The 20410-nt window shown below is 38.2% G+C and overlaps 2 protein-coding genes across 3 annotated transcripts in view; one reads left to right on the top strand and one right to left on the bottom strand.

Annotated features, from left to right (window-relative positions):
- The window catches only part of MYOF (myoferlin), a 71331-nt gene extending 66258 nt beyond the window's left edge, over positions 1-5073 (bottom strand). For both annotated transcript variants that reach the window (XM_074830938.1, XM_074830939.1), the window contains exon 1: positions 4986-5073. In XM_074830938.1, coding sequence (XP_074687039.1) covers positions 4986-5073 — 88 coding nt within the window. The remainder of the gene's footprint in view (positions 1-4985) is intronic.
- Positions 5074-7227: 2154 nt separating this feature from the next.
- CEP55 (centrosomal protein 55) lies at positions 7228-20052 on the top strand. Its single transcript, XM_074830937.1, has 8 exons — positions 7228-7410; positions 8535-8819; positions 11593-11658; positions 12464-12605; positions 14693-15006; positions 16874-16945; positions 17802-17927; positions 19545-20052. Exons 1-8 carry the CDS (start codon positions 7228-7230, stop codon positions 19749-19751), a joined length of 1395 nt encoding a protein of 464 aa, XP_074687038.1. The 3' UTR covers positions 19752-20052.
- The last annotated feature ends 358 nt before the right edge of the window (positions 20053-20410 follow it).

Here is a 20410-nt window from a genome sequence, read left to right as displayed (position 1 = left end):
TTAAGTGCGGTCAGTAAACTAACTGCTAATCTATAAAATGCTCAGCCACCATAAGAAGGCTAAGTTTCAGACACACTCTTCGTATTTAAGGACTGAAGTAGAGGTAATAGTATTATTATTATGTGCAATTTACGGCTATACTTTGCCAGGAAAATGTTGCAAAAGCCTGGAAGCAAGAGTAAAGGTATGCCACATGGGCAAGTTCATATACCCACTATTCAAGCAGCTGACTGTGGTAGCTCTTTATTGGATGAGAATGGGATGTACTGAAAAAAGGAAAGTCAGCCCATACTGCAGATTGCGAGAACTGACTCACATTTATGTAACAGGAATTGTCTACAATTTATACAGGATATTGACTCACATTGTACCACAAAGGAAAGAGCATTCATAACATACCATGCTGTGGACTCGCGTTTTGCGGAACAAAGAACTAATTAACATGCTAGTAAAAGAAATTCAACTTCATGTTATCTAATAGGAGACAAAGCATTTTCAAAACTGAATATCCTAGAATATTGGGGTTTCTCACAGATAGTCCAAGTCCAAATAGGAGCTGGTAGTCAGGGAAAAGATGTTCTCAGTGCTGGTCAAAAAAGGAACAGTTGCAGCTGTTTGTAAAGGAGATAGTGAATCACAGACCTGATCCTGACAAAACTAATGGATAAAAGTCCTATGATTCCTGCTCAAATGTAATTCTGGAAGGTAAGGAAAGCCCTGGCTTGAACAACAGTCAAGACAATTCTTGACAAAGAGGAAAATTATCCACTCTGGACTATCCATTTTCATAAAAACAAGAGTAAGATTTGATTTACGATTCCACTAACAATATGCATATTCTACATCATACTAGAAAAAAAACCTTGCGTTATGCATTTGTGTGAAAGTTGGATGAAAAACACTGGGAAACAGCTTACACTGGGTTTTAGTTGTAATTTTAGCCAGTCTGAGTGTAGCATTCACATTCTTCAAGCATGTATTTTGCATGTATTTTCTTCACTTGACTTTCTTTTTATTACACTTTTTATCATTCTTTTAATGCACTGGGGGGGTGTCGTTTGTCTTTTAAACTATTGGCAAAGAGCTTTCTTCTTCCCACCAAAAAAAGTCTTTGCCAAGCAGGGTAAGATGGGACTGCCCAGTTATTCCAAGAATTCACATAAGTTTCAGGTCCTCAGGCTGCCTTCCTCTACTGGTAATGAATCCAGCTACAGTAGCCAAGACTGTAAACTGCATCAGGATAAACTGGAAGATAGGGCCAGCCATCATTTTCAGTTTGGCCCTACCAAGAAATAAGAGTAAGAAATGGTAATGGATAAAGGTAGGACACTCTATATACTTGTTTCTTTAAAAACTAACTACAATAACCTTGGTACTGTAGACTTGATACTGTAGAATAATTACTTGCTTTATCTTGACAGAGGCATTATACTACCACATGTTTAATATTCTCAACTGGAAAGGAATGTAGTAAGAACTTAGTGATAGTCAATGAGATGACATGGTGTTCAGAAAAATTCATTCAAGATGAGCTGTTTAAATAATAACTATTCCATCATTAGAAAGATAATTACAGCACTGTAAACCAACCAATGCTTACATCTTAAACTTTTTCTTCTATTATAACTAGCATTTTTATCAATTTCAGCAGGTAGGGAACAGAAGCAAACATCTTTTAGCACAGTCTTAAGTCTAAGATACAAGAGAGAATCACATTTCACTTCACTAAGCTTTCCATAAAACTTTTGTGAATGAAGAATTAAGATTGCACAGTGGCAGCAACTGCAGGATCAAATGGGCAGACCTCCAAAAACCAGGAAATTAAAGTTCAGAATTTAATTCTCTGCAAAACAGAAAGTATAAATTTAGTGAATAATTGCATTCTAATACTCTTTTCTTTCACACACTGAAATATAAACCAACATAGCTATGAACTACTGCAGGCCTGCTGGAAAGCTCTTAGATTAAGCACAAATGAAAAACCAAATTTTATTCAAGTTGGCCGAATCAAACTGAATGCCATTTCACATCAGTTTTTAATGCATAAAGCTGAATGAGGCAGTCAAAAGGAATGATCAAAGCACTAAATGTCATAGAACTGACTGCACATATAAGTGATTTTGTCAATTTTTACACCCAAAGGCAAGAATCTGACATATTTTTCTCCAGTTTTGTATATCTGACAAACCAAAAGAATTGTACTGGTTTAATCATTACCGCTTAGTGCCAGTTCAGCAAATGGCAACCGTTTTTCACATTAATATGACTAATAATTTGTCTCATGTAGAGTGACAACGAACTCAGAATTCTGCAGTAACAGCATCCAGTTCCAGATAGCACTACTCGTTTACTCTCAGGGTGTAGTTCTCTTTGAACAGTGAGTTGTTCTTAAAGTAAATAAAAGTTCTGTCCCGCTGGACTGAAAATAAATGTGCAAAAAGAAGTCAAATGCTTGCACAAAACCCCTCTATTGTAAGATACCTTAACAGAAACAGCTGCCTATTTCCTCTTAATATGTACCCAATATATGTCACTGTATTAATTGTACTAACTGTATAGTCTATAACTTAGTTATAAAAATTTGATGGTCTATTGTATACATAGGTAAAACTATACTAACATATGTGTGTTAACATATGTGTTTGCAGAGTCACCTACATACTAATAGTTGTAGGATCTTGGCCTTTTTCTTCACAGCATAGCCCTAAAGATCTAACCCTGAGAGATACTGTGTGTTTTCATCAAAGTCTTAAAATTACTGAGCCTGACATCAGCAAAGTCTATATAAGTTTGAAAAAGCTAACAAAAAAAAGTTTAATGAAATGTCAACTTCCACACCAATTTTCTGTCAAATGAGTGCTGTTCTCTAAGACTTCTCCAAGAATACTCCAGAGTCAAAAAAGAACATGAAAATGTACTGCAGGGATATGGCCAAAGTCCTGCAAATGCCTGAGTTTTTTTCAGTCTGAAAAATAAACTGCCAATTGGGTTTATGTCCCCCAGAAGCTACAGTGGGTATGGACTAACGTTAAAGACTGATGACCTTTGACATAACACCTTCCCAAAAATAAGACAACTCTACACACTAACAGGGTGAGGGGGACCAGGCTGTATATAAAAACTATAAACATAAACAGCCAGAACTTCAATATGTTTCAGATATGATCCCTATGCCCTTGCACATGGCAACCAGGTACTCCACTTACAAATTAAGTCAGAGCTGCTCAATAGCTGGGAAAAGCCTGATATTTTCTGGCCCCCTTGACTCACTCTGGACAGAGAGCAAAAAATCAGATGTTAGTATGTAGCAAAACAACATAAAAAGAAGTGGCAGATGTAATGAGAAATTAAATATCCTACTAAAAAACTGGCACAATTATGAAGGTGTATTTAAGACAATGGTTAAGCATGTTTGTGACCATTAAAAACCCCAGTTATAGCACATAAAGGATAAATATAAACTCATTCCTTTAATGTCTGTTGCCTAATTCCTGTGTTTGGATAACTGAAGGACTGAGAAATCCAGCAATGCAGAAGAAAAAAAAAATAATCTGTAACTTACATTTACTAGGTGAAACTGAATTGCATTAAAGCACATGGAACAAAAGATTACAAGGAGAATTAAACAGACAAGGCATAAAGAAGCAAAGGCATAAACCAACTCTGGAGTATGAAACTGCAGGAACTAGAGGTAACAGAGAAAGGCAAAACTGTGACAGGAAAGCAAAGAGAAAGGAACTGAAAAGAGAATATGAATGCCTAAGAAGCAGCAGAAACAAATGGCACAAACGAGAGAAATTACAGTACACCAGTAACAGCACTTTTTCCAGGGCAAATAAAATAATATTTTAAGAATTAGGAAGTTCCAAAAGCTACCGAGACAGGCTCAGCCACTTGCCCTAACACACAGGGGAGTAAAAAACCAAACTTGAAAAAGAGGAGGAAAAGAAAGGAAATGGAATGATGTCCCATCTTTCTGATGTTGAAATAAAGTATCCAAAAAGTTTTTATTTTGAAAATTGAGATACTGGATGTGCACTGCCTTGTCTTTTTCCAGCCTTCAACAGAATGTCGATTTCAGATTTGATTTCTAAAGATTACAAACCCCTACAATCATTTTTCATACTTTAGGAAATACCATTGCCATTTCAGTACACAGTTAGGAAACCAGGTCATCAGGAATTAAGACGACCGTTCGTCACAGTTTGGTTGAACGTATTACGTGATCCAAAACTGTTTGGAGGTTTCCGCACCTTAAAGATAAACCAATACTTGCAAGCAAGTTCCTTTAGTCTAGCCAAGTGAGGAAATGATGGTAACAGGTAAAATATACTGTAAAATATAATTAACTTTATGTATCAATGCTAATTTTATCACACTCTTTTCTCCTTCTCCCATATGTATTTGATGAGCAATGAAAATGTAAGATGTGGTTTCCTTCTAAATCTTTATTTTAAATTAATTTCTCAGCAGGCAAAATTTTAAAGTGCAATTAAGTTTGTAAAAAAACCCCAAATGAAACAAAACCAAACACCTTCAGTACTACTGTTTTTCAGCATGCTGGTAATAACAATAAACCAGTCACAATAAAAACTGGTGTAACAGTGAGCAGTGGCTATGCAAAGTAATCAAGACACAGGAATGATTTTTTTCAGATGGAAAACAAGAAGATAATCTTCAATACCAGAATTAAAAGTAGATTTTCTATGCAGTTAGATTTGGGTTTTTAAAGCAAAGGGCTAATTTGCAAAAGCTTGGTGGATCCTGAAACAGAAGCACTGATGGCCAGAAAAGACCAGTGTACTCCACCCAGTTCAAACTTCATTCAGGTAATTCCTGTCTCCCTATAATTAAAAAGTCTTCCCTAAAGTTACATCAGATGTAATTTCAGGAAAACATGTTTTCACAGATTGTCAAATACTTACACAGGGCACCATCCTTCAGAAGACCTCCTCCCTGAGCACATTTATGACAGTTTTCCTTACCTTTAAAAATAACAGAAACAATAGGATCTGGTTTCCCAAACTTTGTTTTAGGGATATTGGTAGCAGATTCCACAATCACCCGAAGCATTGTTTCCAGTCTTGACTAAATGTCGATTGTTACCAAAGAAATTCAAGGAAGTCTTAAGTTTCAAACTCCTTAACTTCTGGACTGAAATGCTAGCAGGAAGAGGAGGCAGGGAATAGCTGGTTTACAGTAAAGGTCTATGGGTGGATCTATGACGGACTAGCTACTGAAGGCTATGAAAAAAAAAAAGAAGTACATGTAAATTGACACCAAGTTCTGTGTTGCTGCACAACAAGAACTAGCGAAATCCAGTAACAGAAAGGGCACAGTGTAAAAACGAGTGCAGATTTTTTTGGTTGCTTTTATTCTTAAAGTGCGTGGTAAGTAACCAAGACACGAATAAGCATAACATGAACATTAAGCATAACTCCAGTAATCAAGATACACCACATCTGCCTCTTTGTATACCAAGGTATTACATTTCACAATAGCTTTTATTTTTTAATCCTCTTAATTTTTAGAACGTCATTATTTCTAAATGCTTTTAGCTTGCCTCCGTGTCAGTGTATAATCACAAAATACCTACGGTCTTCAAAAGTAGTTTTAAGTGCTCCCCCTTCAGCTGTGCTCTGGAACAACTACACTTTACACAGAATACTAGATTCTGCACTTAACATGCTGAATGTAGTAGATCTTTTGAGAAATTATGAAAATACATATGCATAAGTAAAAATAAAGAATAATTAAGGCACTACATCCAAAAAATGTGAGAACACCCTCTGCATTGTTTGGAAGCCTATAAATATTTTGTCTTAATATAAACACATGCAGTAGACTTAACTAAAACGAAACTAGGTAAAACTTGCACAAGGAGTAAAAAGAAATCTGCTCTAAGCTACCCCGTGCTCAGCTTTACAGCAGTTTTTCTCAGCTGCAGACCAGATGTAAAAAAGCAAGCGGGACATGGTACCACTGCAAAATATGTTTTTAAGTAGAGATAAGAGGGGAAGACTGCAAGATGGAGCAAAATGAGTCATTATGTGGACAAAGCTCAGCCTAGTTTTTATATGGTCACATGAGAACTATCCTGGCTTACTACTTTTGAAGCCAAGATTGACGTTAATCCTTTTATAAAATGCTTAGATTTTGGGTAGCTGAGGACGAGGACTTCTGGGGAAGGTAATCTAAAGCCAACACATTCAGGAAGAAATTAGCATAAAGACACCTAAGATGCAGCACTGAAAGGACCCTGAAGACTTGACAGAAGCATCATGGTGGGTTGTTCCATCCTTGCCTGTCCCAGTCCCAGACGAGTCCTCCAGCTGGTGCACGGCCACAGCCACAGGCCAGGCTTGTTGTCCCAGGCTGCTGCCCTTTCTGCCCGAACAGCGAGTGAATTAAAGCCTCGGGTAAGGCGGGGAGAGCCACCCACTGGGAAGCAAAATGAGGGGGTGCTCACCTACCCTCCCCCCTTCTACAACGGTCCTTTAACAACGAAACAGAAGTCCCCGCAAAGGGAAAAATAATCACGGGCTTATAAAGGGGACACAAACACCGCCCAAACCTGCTCTGAAGAGCCCAGCCACCCCGATCCGGGATGGGGCAGCCCTCGCCTCACAGGAGTGCGGGGGCAGATAAACGGGGCGCCGCCAAGAAAGGCCCCACGGCATTGGCTAGACAGGTCACGTGGCCGCTCACGCCAGCCAATGGGGAGCCTCCTCTCAGGCATTCCGTGGAGAAATTGGCGGGGCCGTGCCGGCCGTTACTATCGGGCAGCTAGCACCGCTCTTGCCCTGCCTGCCGGCCCAGCTTCCTCCAGCTACTGTGTTCGCGGAAGCGTTCTGTAACTCCTCCCCCTGCCTGGTCTGACCCATCGGAGACGCCGTAGCCCTGGTTTCGGCTGTGAGGCGTCCCGGGCGGAAGTGACGATCACGGAGCCGCGGGATTCAAACTCCCGGAAGCGGGTCTGGGCCGGGACCGGCTGGAGCCGCAGCTGTCGCTCGCCGCCGGTTACAGACTGCCTGCCTCGCTGTGGCTCAGGCTGCTCACGGGCCCATTCGCTCTCCGCGGCTGGTCCGAGAGCCGCCAGCAGGAGCTGGGGAGCCCTGCCCTGCCTTGACCGTGCTTGACTGAAGCTGTGTCAGGAGTTATGTCCTGCCTGGTAGAAGGGATTGCTCTTCCATAACGCTACCTTTATTTTTTAATAGGTTCTTAAAGATGAATTCTAAGACCGCTAAAGATATAATTATTGGTAAGTGGGGCTTAAAGTCGGGTAGCTCCAGATCCGAGAGTGATCTCGAGAAGTATAAGCAGGAGAACGCTGCCCTGAGAAAATCGATGGAGGAAGTCGTTAAAGGGAAAAACAAAATGACTGATCCGGAAAGGAAGGGACTCCTAGAGGTGAGGTGAATGTACTCGAGCTAATGTTTGTGACGTCCTAATTGTACACGGTTAACATGAGTCTGAGTATGTCTGACTTTGTAAGCCAGATGCTAATCTTTCCTCTTAAAATTTAGTTTACTTTGATGTCACTACTATGTCATTAGTTTGACATTTTTGTTTGACTGCTGTCACTTTGATGTCACTAGTCTGGCATTTTTGCTCTCAAATGTTTTTCAATGATGACTGAACTAATAAATTACAACCATCTGACAAGGCTGTTAAATACAAAGACTTGAGGCCAGAGGTGCCAACTGGTCCACTAAGACCTGTCCTCATACGTCCAACTGTTTGGAACAGTTGGTCCCAGGGAATTATTTTGAACACTGCCTGCAAAGAACATTGTTTACAAACAGTTGCCAAAGAACATGCAAAAAAGTGCTGAGTATTTGCTTGAGCTATATTCTCAAGCTCCCACTCAGCTATAGGTAAATAAAACCATAATCAGAAATTTACATAGAGCCTCAAGGTATCTCAGCTGCAGTACTAATGCTATGTAATAATTACCTGTGCCAGAGGCCTACTGAAAAGGGAGTGCCTGTTGAAAATACCTACTAAAGCACATCTTGAAACTAAAAGGCCAGATAATTTGGAAAACAGGATCCTTCACCTGAATGCTTTATTATAACTCTTGTAACTTACTGTCATTTAGTTGCAAGAAGGCTCTCCTGCTTCTCAAAAGCTACTAAATATGCTAACCAACTCTAAGAAATGTACTGCCAACCTCTTCACTGGAAGAGTTTTAGAGTTCTTGTACTGCTTGTGTTTTAAGGTTCATACCCTGTAGTGATCTGTATTCACATACAAAACTGAGTACCTACCAAGTCTGTGAAATTTGGATCTTTGCACTCTTTCCTTGTTTCATCTGCTTCAGACTGTTTTTACTATCACTTGAAATATTTCAGATGATCACTGTAGTATTGTCTGTTTTGAGTAAACAGTAATATTCTCAGCTAATTAAAGGCTAAGAGAGAATCTTTCAAAGTGAGTATCTTCTCAAACTGTTGTAAACTTGCTAACACATTTGTTGCATAGACTGATGCTTATTCATTTGTGTCACTTCTTTATTCTGTTTCTGTATTTAGAAAATACTCTCCCTTGAAAGAGAAAAAGAAAAACACAACCATCTTATTGGAGAGAAGGACAAAGAAATCCAAAACCTGAAAGACAAGCTTAGGTGCAAAAACAAGAATAATGAAGTCTCCTTACTACAAACTCAACTAGAGGAAAAAACGAAGGAAGCAGAAAGGAGAGAACGGTTACTTTGTCCTCTATCAGAAGTAGTGAACCAATTAAAATGTAATTCATCCACTGTTACTGCAAAATGTTATGAGATTGAAAACAGAGCCAGTACTTCTCAGGTATCCCAGGTAAGCACTGAAGAAACATTGTAATTGCAAATTCCAGGTCTAACCCACTGAGCACCAATATCTGTTATAAATAGGATGGATTTTTAGTCTTCTTACAAGTTGCATTGCATGCTGATATATTCTTATATGAAGAGATGGTATCCAGATTGAATGCTAAATGAAGAACTGTCAGGAAGCACAACTACAGGCAACACAGCTGGGGAGAGAATTCTCTAATGCTGTGTTGTAAGGTCCCTTTTTCAAGCTCACACACAGGTTGTATAACTAGTGGTACTACATGTAATGATCTACTGTTGCTTAAGCAGATACTATACCCTTCTCGGGTTTGTATACTCAGTGATTAAACGGACTGAGAAGGCAGCAGTAGAAGAGACATGGCACATCAAAAAAGACGAACTAAGCTCCTCATCTAATTCACCTTTAGTCATGGGAATATCTTTCTGCTCCCTGCCTTAGGAATCCTCATTTGCTCCTTGGTTGTTGAAACTAGTTGCCTGTACTTTACATGGCATCAGACACAGTAAATACTTCAATGTGACAGAAGACACGACAGGAATAATGAGTTGCTTCTCATTTAAAGTGGCTAATAGGTATGGTGCCAGGTACTTAGCAGCTTTTACAAGTGCATTTAGTGTTCTACAGTTGTTTTTCTGCCCCTGCCTAACGTTCTATGGAAAATTCAGTAGTATCTCAATAAGGAGCACAGGAAAGTTGGTGGCTAAAAGTATGTGCCTGTAAATCTTTTCCAGATTTTGACCTGCAGATGGTGCTGGTTCCCCACGTTCTACACAGAAATTGAGTAATTGCTAGAAATTCAGTTTAAAAAAATCTAATTTTCAGTGATCATACATATATGTATAACTTCTAATAATGCAGTATCTTTGGAAATACCACTTTAAATGCACCGTGTTTATTTTCAATTTCAAGAGACTTTGAATTTTGTTAGAGAATTTAAAATGTATGTTAAAGATTTCCATGATATTTTTGTCAGTTAACTACCAAAATATCTTTTAGTTTAAAACCAGAATTTTCTTCTAAATTTTTTACTGATTTATCAACAGAGGACAACAAAATGTGACTCATGTTTGACTGAATGCTCTTTAAACTGCTAGGTGGCATATGAGCAGCAAATATACTCTGAAATGGAAACAACAGTTGTAGAACAATTTTGAGAAAGTTTTTCACTGAGGCGGAGTTCTAAAGTTCATAGCAATAGGAACCTGAGCAATTATAGTGTCTCTAAATGTGCCCAGGTGGCCAAAGCGGCCAATGGTATCCTGGCTTGTATCAGAAATAGCGTGGCCAGCAGGGACAGGGAAGTGATCAGCCCCCTGTACACAGCACTGGTGAGGCCCCACCTCGATTCCTGTGTTCAGTTTTGGGCCCCTCACTACAAAAAAGACATTGAATTACTCAAGTGTGTCCAAAGAAGGGCAATGAAGCTGGTGAAGGGTCTGGAGCACATGTCTTATGAGGAGCAGCTGAGGGAACTGGGGTTGTTTAGTCTAGAGAAGAGGAGGCTGAGGGGAGACCTCATCGCCCTCTACAACTACCTGAAAGGAGGTTGCAGAGAGATGGGGATGAGTCTCTTTAACCAACTAACAAGCAATAGGACAAGAGGTAATGGCCTCAAGTTGTGCCAGGGAAGGTTTAGACTGGATATTAGGAAGTATTTCTTTACAGAACGGGTTGTTAGGTGTTGGAATGGGCTGCCCAGGGAGGTGGTGGAGTCCCCATCCCTGGAGGTGTTTAAGTGTTGGGTTGACATAGCGCTAAGGGATACGGTGTAGTTGAGAATGGTCAGTGTTAGGTTAATGGTTGGACTGGATGATCTTCAAGGTCTTTTCCAACCTAGATGATTCTGTGATTCTGTAAATCCTATTTTTATTAGGAAGTGCTAGATTTTAATAATTTCACAGTTCTATATTTTTTCAGTTATAAAGCTTGTTCTAAATCATGTTCCAAAAATCACTGCAAAACTGGAAAAATTTAGCTTGTATTTGGCTAGTAATCTACATTTTTATCTCCTTAAAGTTCCCTCTGACTTTTATTTACACAATTTCAAAAAAAGCTTTTCTATCATGCAGTGACTCTTTAATGCTTTCTAGTTTCTAGATGGGTCTAAAGAACTCTCCAACTCGTACTTTAAGCAATTTACTGTTGACTGGGTCTCAGAAAATCAGGCAGTATGTCCTTATGGTTCTGGACAGGCTGGCATGGTTTCCCAGATGTTTATAATCTTCCTGTTACCCCAATGAAGTTGTCAAGGTCTCTAGCTTTCCCCAACAGCTCCTATAGCTCTGGCTTATTGTCAAACTGGTATGAGGATATGCAAATAGAACAAACACCTTTTTTGTGTATTTAAGTAATGCCCTAAATATCTTCATTTTTTAGAAGCTCTCCTGTACCCTTCAGGTCTTCCAAGATAGCAGTTCAGCAGAAGACACATGATAGCCTTATTAGGAAATGTTTTAATTTAACTATGAGTTGCAGAGTTATGGAATAAATCAAATGTAAATCTCTGTCCTGTGTCTTGCAGGAGATTTTATTTTAAATCTATGAAATGGTTTTCTATGTACTTAGATCCTTTTTTTTTGGAAAAAAAAAAAAAAAAAAGTAAAGATCTTTAAACACAAGGCACATGCATGCATCTGTTTTCCATTTTAAAAATATTCTTATGCTATTTATGCGAGATTAATAGTTATACAGGACTAGCTTTACTGTTTCAGCCATCTGTTTTAAAGAACACTAACAGGTTGTTCTTTGTCTGCAGGAAAGTATAACAAACAGCACTGGATCACCAACTAATCTTCATGAAGTTGAAAAACAACTGAAAGATGTAAGTTTCCTGTACAACACTGCAAGTACAAATCATCTGTATCAAGATGCGTAAGAATGTAAATAATCACCATATATGTTTTTGGGTAGTATGGGACCTCAGATGGTATGTTTCCCTCTAAAATATAGTATCTAAAACTATTTTGTGATAAGACAATTTAATTTAAATAAAAAGACTTGGAAAAAAAAGACAATATTTCTATTATCTTTGAAAAACCTTGCTTGGAACATCAGAAAAAAGTGGTTGCTGACAAAGCAGGAGCCCCAAGGAACCTGGTCTGACGTCAGAGCTGACACTGCCTGGGATAGAACGAGGTTGGATTAGGAACCTCCTGAGGTCCCTTCCAACCTGAATAATTCTGTGATCCAGTCGGATATAAAATCCATGTACTTGTTCTTCCAAACTTTAAGTTTTAATGATACAGTTTTAGTTTATTAAATATTCAAGATGTTATTTTATATTTTACTTCACATTTGAGATTGAAAGGTTAATTCTTCATAATCTGAGCATGACTCATGAAAGCCTTTTTTAAGCTATTTTTCCATTCCAAGAAGTAAGTCAATCAGTATTTAATATTGCTGCAATTTTAAGTTATGCTCAACAAGCTGACTTACCTTTCCAAATAAATATGGGTTTTATTTATTGTACAGAGAAGATTACTGCAATTTGCAGCAGAATTAACTAGCTTATCTTTAAACTGTATAATATATAACTTTTAACATTTTTAAGAAATAAGACCAATACTTTTAAAATCTGATAAATTACCAGAGCCTTTTTTGTTGTTCTTCTGTTCCTTTTCATGAAGGCTCTTGAGAAAAACCAACAGTGGCTGCTGTATGACCAGCAACGTGAAGCATATGTCAGGGGACTGCTTGGAAGGATCTTTGAACTGGAACAGAAATCAGAAATAGTTAGCCAACGAGAATCTAAAGAATTCAGTTCAGAAGGTATTAACTTTATTTTTTCCCCACACGTGACCCAAACCATAATTATCTATAGAATAAGTTTTCTGAAAAGAAATTATAGCACAATTAAACAAAATCAAGACTTTCTTCTCAACATTTTGGTTTCTTAATGGTAAAATTTCGTTAAGTAAAATTTCTTTGCTTCCTGTTATCTAGCTATGTTACTTGATCAACAGTATTTCATGTTCTTATCTACTTCAAAGATGATTTTTAACAGCCTTGACACTCTATTAGCAACCTCTCTGTTTGTGGAAAGTGGCAAAGCAAATACATGTGTCTCCCATCCTTCAAAGTACACTTTCAACCTACATAACGGAAGCATTAGAGATTTATTAGCTAGGTGTGGATCAGGTTTTTTAAATTTACTTTTTTTAAAAATAAATATTATAAAAATGACTCAAGACTGCCACGTTCTTTACTCAACCTGAACAGTTGTTACAGGGCATGAAAACCTGTGATATGTTTTGGCATCTATTCAAAACAGTGTTTCGCAATATGGATCTGGCCACCTCTAGCTCACTTCCGTGCTATGCAGCCCCTCAACAATGAGCACCCTCTCTGTACCCCTCATTCAGATTGACTTGAGTTGTGCTTGACCAGCATGTGGAATAAAATTAAAATCACATTGAACAGAAGAACCAGAAGGAATTGGCTTGCTTTTCTTATTATCAAATTATTAATTTTGTATATGCTGCAACTGATCTGTGAGGTAAATTCACTAAATGAAACTAGCATGATCTGGAGTAAGAGTATGCCCACAGATACTTGCCACTTAGTAATTCGTGTGCAGTGCCTTGGTTTCTGTATTACTGTTTGAATCTTTATGGAAAACTTAAATATCATCATAGTATTGTTTTGGTGCTGTTTAGAAATCTATGAACGGTAATTTAGAGGGAGCAGACTGAAGTAGCTCACCAGGAAATGTAACTCAGTTACTGCAGTCAAAGCTTTGTAATCAGAGCAGCCAGGAGACTAGGAATAAGGGTATAAGAAAGTTCCTCTCTTCAAGCAGCTAGGCAGTAGCAGAAATTCATGTTTCTAAGAACCTAGCTATACAAGCTGAAAGTAGATATGACAACTTTTTCCAAGGAAAAACTTGGTGTATCTCTGATCTCACCCCTTGAACTCTCAACAATGGAGTACCATTAACAAGAAGGTAAGGCTTAGTTCATAGTCGAGGGGAGGGAGAACAGTGAAGCAAAAAACTCTCCCTAGTAAATTATACTTTGAAGAATGAGGGGAAGCCTTCAGTAGGAAAAGTATCAAAGTCAAGAAATTTACAGTGCCAAAAATCAGCAAAGCCTGTGAAATTCTGCATTCCTTGTTCAGCTTCTAGGTATATTTTGCATTACTACTGAACTTCCACAGACTGCCTCTTTTTCTTCCTACTTTCTAAGCTTCTTGGGTCAACAAGCAGAAATTTTTCAAACTCTGGTTTAAGTAACAGTCACTAGCCAAGAAGCAGGCATTTGTTACCAGAAAACCTATCCTAGTCCCTTCTGTTTGCAATTTAGAAGTAAATGATGGCATACATTTTGAAGAAGATAATCTGCAAAAGGCAATGGATGATACAGCTTTGGTCAACAATGCTGAAGTAGAGCCCATCAGATCCCCAGGGTATCTCTGGGGAGGGAGTAATGCCAGAACCTTGGCTAAGGAGCCTAAATCTGGAAGTGAGGATCTAGTGTCTTTGGGCCTTGATTTCCAGGTGTCAGTATAATGTATGAGGTCACTTGAGAACTATGTGTGGGTCACAGGGCTCGTGTAGCCAGGGCGAATAATGTAATATTGCTATAAGGGTTAGTGAAGGAAGCAGCTGTAGCACAGAATACTATATGCAAGCCAAGTTGCAGTTTTCCAGTAACTATATTGGGAAGGAGACTTTACTGCATTAGAAGTATTGAAAGCTGTTTTAACTAAAGTTTGTTGCTAATCTGAGCTGCATAATAGCCTAGAAAGACAGTGTCTGTCAATATGCCTTAAAATGCTGTCAAGGATTTGGTGTTGTGATCAAGTAATTTTTTCCCCACCCCCCACATTACTGTCTCAACTATTTCTGACTCATTAAGGTCATCTACAAGATGAAAAGCAAAAATATTATGACCAGCTGTTACGAACTGCTAAGAGTGATCTTGAGACTGAAAGATGCACTGTAACCCAGCTGAGATCTGAAGTTAATGAATTCAAAAGGAAGTATGAAGAAGCACAAGAAATAACAAGATTAAATGCCTTATTGCAGTCACAACAGGTTGCTGAAGTGAAGACTCTAGAAAATGAAAATAAAATTAAAGAAGAGAAAGTGCAGAGACTAAAACAAGAAAATGAAATTATTAAAGGACAGCTCAGAGAAGAAAAGAAAAAGTCTGAAGATCTTTTATGTCAGGTATGTGGATGCATTTGGAGCTTTAAGATCATTACCAAAGAATCAAGAGAGCTGAAAAGTCATGCTTAATCAGAATGGACCATCACTTGCTCTGGTAACTTCCTTAAGTACATCTAGACTCATGTCCTTGTGGTTAAAACTGAATTTTTTCTTTAATATATTGGTTTGAATCAAAATCCAAACTTTTGTGAAATTTCCTTGTTTAAACAAGGAACTTATTGTTTACTTATTTCCCTGGTCTTGTGGGACCCAAGAGGGAGAAGTGAGAGAATACCTAATTGATTCTAATCTAGTTCATCCTCGAGGTTAATAGTAAATGAGAACAGGAAAGGTAAAAATTCAAGTCCATACAGGCTATTTTATCATGTAGTCCTAACTGTAGAATATCACTGATATTTGCTGTCACCTGGATGCCACAAATACACATGTGGGCTTGTATTTTCAAACTTACTGGATAAGCAGCCTGTGGAAGTGTCCCTGGATAGTGCCCCCAGCCAGCCACTGTGGCCATGCAGCTGGGGTTTGTTTGTTTTTCCATTCAGGTAAGTTCCTGCATTTGGTTCTCTATGTGATGCCATGGATAAGAACTATGCAGGCACACCTGAGTACTAGAAAGCAACAGTCAGATAAGCAAGAGAAGGGATGGACCTCAGGTTGTCACTGTCTTGAAGATGGCTATGGTAGAAACCACTGAGAAGAGTTCTGTAATTCCCTATGAAGCCTAAGAAGTGCCTGACAGGCAGGCTGTTCAATATGCATGGTTTACGCTGTTGCCAGATCTGTTCTGTTGCTTTTGCATCAGATTCTAAATGTTTGTAGGGCTTGCCCATCTTCCAGAGTTACCTTGATGACTTCAGTGAAATAATGCTGTTCATATGTGTTGTTCTTAATTCTTCCTTTTTTTTTTTTGAGCCCAGTGACTTGAACCCCACTCTGGCTGATCAGAGACAGGAAGACATCTATGTGCTCTATGTTTCTATCTAAAAATATTCAGTGCTTACCTCCTTTTGTTTGGAATACTCATGAGGACTTTGCCACTTCCCCTATATGGAGAGTTACAGTGGGGTCTTGGAATATTCCTATCAGCATGGTGATGCTAACAAAAAAAAAATAATCTGTTGTTTCTTCTTATGCATGTGAAATCATGACCACGTATCTGCTGAAGAGAAACTAGAGTGTCCTTGAAGCACCGTCCTCAGGATATCCAAATAAGATAGACTTGCTCCTTGGAGAAGTTTGAGGTCAAAACCAAAGCAATGTAGAACTGAAATTTGAAATATGAGAATAAAATTTACTATTCATGAAAGTAGGCTAAAACCAGAATAACAGTTTAGCTGTCTAAAAACAGGCTGGTTCTCACTGGTTAATAATAATTAAAAGGTGAACAACAGCATTCACTATAAAAATTGATACATGCTGATAATGGAGGATATTTTTATGTATGCATTTACTTAATCCATTATAGTATAGTACTTTGAATCTTAAACTATTTAAAAAAAAAAAAGTTGCATTGCTTGTTTGTTTTTTTTTAACATCATGGCCTGTTAGTGCAAACATAGGTGTATCTTTGTCTGCATCCTAGCAATCACCTAAGAAAGTTCAGTTTGATTTTTTTTTTTTTTTTTTTTTAACTATAACATCATCCTGCATTTCCCCTGCTCAGTGCAGTAATAATGTTTCCCTGGGGCTTCCCCCAGGGAAGTAGAGATACTTGAATTGGGTTTGGTGTTGCATAATAGGCATACATTTTCTGTTGGCATTGGAATATAAAAGTTTACTTCCATCCCTTTTTAGATTCATTATTTATTAAGCTTATTAACTGTTGTATAGGGAAGTTGTTTGTTACAAATGTTCTTCTGCCTTGTAGGTGCAACTTTTCCATAAATCATTGCTCAAACAGCAGGAGGAACGCACTAGGATAGCTTTGTTGGAACAACAGGTACCCAAATATATGCTAAGATGCTGATACTTTATCTGTATTATGCATAAAGGCTTTCTAGACTAACTTCAAACTTAAGAATGTATTCATAATATTAATACTCAGTATATTAAAGTAATATTAGATATGAATATTCAACTGTGAATAATCTCTTGATGCTTCTAAAGATTTTGACATGCCTGCCAAGAAAAGTCTGTAACCTCTCACAGTTAAGAGGGTGTGATTTAAACCTGATGCTGTTTTCTCCACAATCACTTGTTCAACTGAACATCCTTAGATTAGGTATGGGAAACATCCTAAAACCAATCAGTTCTTTGAAGTTTTGTAATATACTCTTGATAAAGTTACACAAATAATTGCATTGCCAACTTTTCCATCTTCTTTATTTTTTCCAAGAACATTCTTACAGATCTAATTGATGTTATTACTATTGATTTATTTGCTAAGCTTGGGCATGCAGTGTTACCCATAGTTTCTGTCCAAAATATCTTGCTACAAGAAAGATCCTGGAGTAGAAACTGGCATTTTTAATGAGAACTCACAGTATATGCTTTTCTATAAAATGTTTAGTTTAAGATTGCAAGACAGCTTGAAATACCCTCCAACCAAAATAACTTCAAACTCTACCTCTATTAATGAAAAGATTTTCATAATTGGGTATGTATAAATTTCACTGTAGTAAAAGCAACAAGTGATTTTTTTTTTTTAATTTTTTTTTTAATTTTTTAAATCCTATTTTAGGATATGATTGCAGAATAAAACTTACATTAAATATATGAAGGGGAAACATTTCTCTCTTTCCCCCCTTAATAACTCTGACTTTAATTCTTCAATTTTCACTTTGGGGGATTGCCAGATCCAGATATGCACCACAGACTTTGAGAAAGAAAAGCTTGATCGCCAGAACTTGCAACATCAGCTAAATAAAGTCCTTAAGGAACTGCGCAAGGCCAGGGAGCAAATAACCCATCTGGAACCTCTGGTATGTACCCAATAACTTCCAGGTGAATTTAGTCAGGGATTTTGCATAAATGTACATTTTTCACTTTGGGATCTTATTTCAAGCTAGTGAGTCTTTCACTAACGTCATCAGATATTCAATGAGTCCTTACGTCCTTTAGGTATGTGGCCCCAAGGTGCAGAAACCTACATCAACTAGCTAGGCATTGTTCCTTCTCTACAGCATGCACAGAGAACTAGTACTGCAGAAGGAGATCCAGAATAGTCAGGTTCCTGAGCAGGGAACATAACCATTTTGTATCACAATGTGTTACCCAGTTGTCTGTTGCACAATGACAAAGCTGCACTGCTTCTCTAGTCAGACTTGTTGCTAGTGAACAGGACACAATCCTTAAATATAGAAGTTGAATTTCTCCCCCAATCTCCATCTGATACAGGATGAATGGATCATTAAAACCTGTGTTTTTCATTTCCAAAAAGTCAAGCTCTCTACTACAATGAAAAAGGACATTTGTTGTTTTGTGAGGACTGTGGTCTGTTTGCTTCTTATTATATAAGCCCAGAGAAAGCCACCTAGATTTGAGCCCTAGACTTAATGGAGAAATCTGTAGGGAAAGATTAAGCAAGCCATTGATCTGTTTTGCTGTGTTGTATCCAGGATTGCCCTGCTCTTGGGCAGAAATGCATTCTGACTGTTGGTGCTTCAGGAACTCTACTATAAGGTATCTTGTAAGATGAGGTGACAGCTGAATAGGATTGTCAAAACTGCAGTTCTGGACTTAAATGAGGTTCAAAAGGGAAATTGGACACCCCTGTCCTTCATTAGATCAGGTCTGGGTCTGCTCTGATTTTAACAGAGAAGATAAATGCAAAAGCTCCTAACAAGTTGCAGATGAGAGAAATTCTTCTGTGACTGCCAGACTGCTCTTCCTCTTAGTTGTATGCAACTTGGAAGTATCTTTTCAAATGAAGAAGGGAATGGAATGAATCCTGAGATGGTGATGTTCTTGTCATGTGTTGCCCCTGGGAGAGCCTCACTTGCTAAGGATTGTAGTTGCTGCTGCTGCCAGGGGAGGCCACCGAAAAACCTTCTTTCTGCTGGGAGCAGAGCAGAAGTCCAGACAGAGCAGGGAAGTTACAGCTTTGTTTCTCTGTGATAAGCAGCTGGAGGAATAGCTGTCAAATGGACAGTTGGGTGCCTTTTACAGTTAGGGACATCCTTCACACATGGGATCAGGAGAAGAGAAAATCACAGAAGAGTTTTTTTTGGAAGGTAACCAGGCAGCATCCTATATAGAAGGGACTGAGGCATCATTTTTATTAAGGAAAGATAGTGTGTGAGTGGCTAGGAAAGATGGTTGGGGAAGGATTCCCCATTAGACACTGTGGGAAACCTGTCTTAAATAACCTGCAGAAAAGCTACCCGCAATCTAATTTAAATGCGATGTTAGAATTGTACAACAGACCCTCTGTTATTAACGCAAGTAGCATAACTGTATTTAGCCATCTTTAAAATTCTACCCTTAGTGCCATAACACACACAAGGCTTGTGGGCCATCAAACCTTAATATTTTTTCCTCCAGTATTTGATCAGTGCATGTATGCCCCAATCTAAGACTTAGAGCTTCTCCTTTTCCAGAAACTCCAGGAATCTGGACATATGAAACCACAAGAAGATTTGCAAGCTGTGTTTGAAGAGAAGCTGACTGTGTATGACAGAAGTCCTTCCCCGAAATATTCAAGCCTTCTTGATGAAAGTTTTCTTGAGTGTCCCAGATGTAAAGTGCAGTATCCAGCAAGCCAGCATAGAGAATTACTAGCACATATTGACTTTTGTACAGCTTGAGCTTCAAATGGACTTACTATATTTGCTTTATACACACTGTCAATATGCTCTTCTACAACAGCAAAGGATCTTTTTTAAGGCCTTTTCTTGAGGTTCTGTAAAAGACTACTAGTTTTATTATTCAGTTCCACAAAAACATTATAGTAACTTATTTGGCCTCAAATATTTACCTGTTGTTTTTGCAAAAAACAGCTACTGCATTTTTGGGTGCAAATGAAAATATTTTTAGAAATAGGGATATTGTCAAATAGTAAACTACTGACTTTTTTTTGCACTATTAAAAATGAGAACAGTAAAAGCACACCTATTGTGTCAGACTTTATTTTGATGTTTGGCATATCCAGTTCTTGGTGAATCCTGATGATCGTGCTTGTACCGTAACTGACAGTAATAGCTGCAAAAGATTTTTGGCCCTTGTAGGTGCGCTCTCTCTATATATAATTATATGTACATGGTCTGTGTGTGTATATATAGTGTATACATACATGTATATATATCATATACATATGTGATGTATCACCATCTGTTGAGGTTTGAACTCAGCCGGCAGCCAGTTACTATCTGGCCAGCCGTTCACCTCCCCCCTCCCCAGTGAAATAGGGGAGGGACAAAAAGAAGAAACTTTGCAGGTTGAATAAAAAGAAAGAAATTTACTAAAT

The sequence above is a fragment of the Strix aluco genome, chromosome 7 (assembly GCF_031877795.1).
Source record: "Strix aluco isolate bStrAlu1 chromosome 7, bStrAlu1.hap1, whole genome shotgun sequence".
Lineage (NCBI taxonomy): Eukaryota > Metazoa > Chordata > Aves > Strigiformes > Strigidae > Strix > Strix aluco.
Note: the sequence above shows the minus strand (reverse complement) of the source record. Positions and strands in the feature narration are given on the sequence as shown.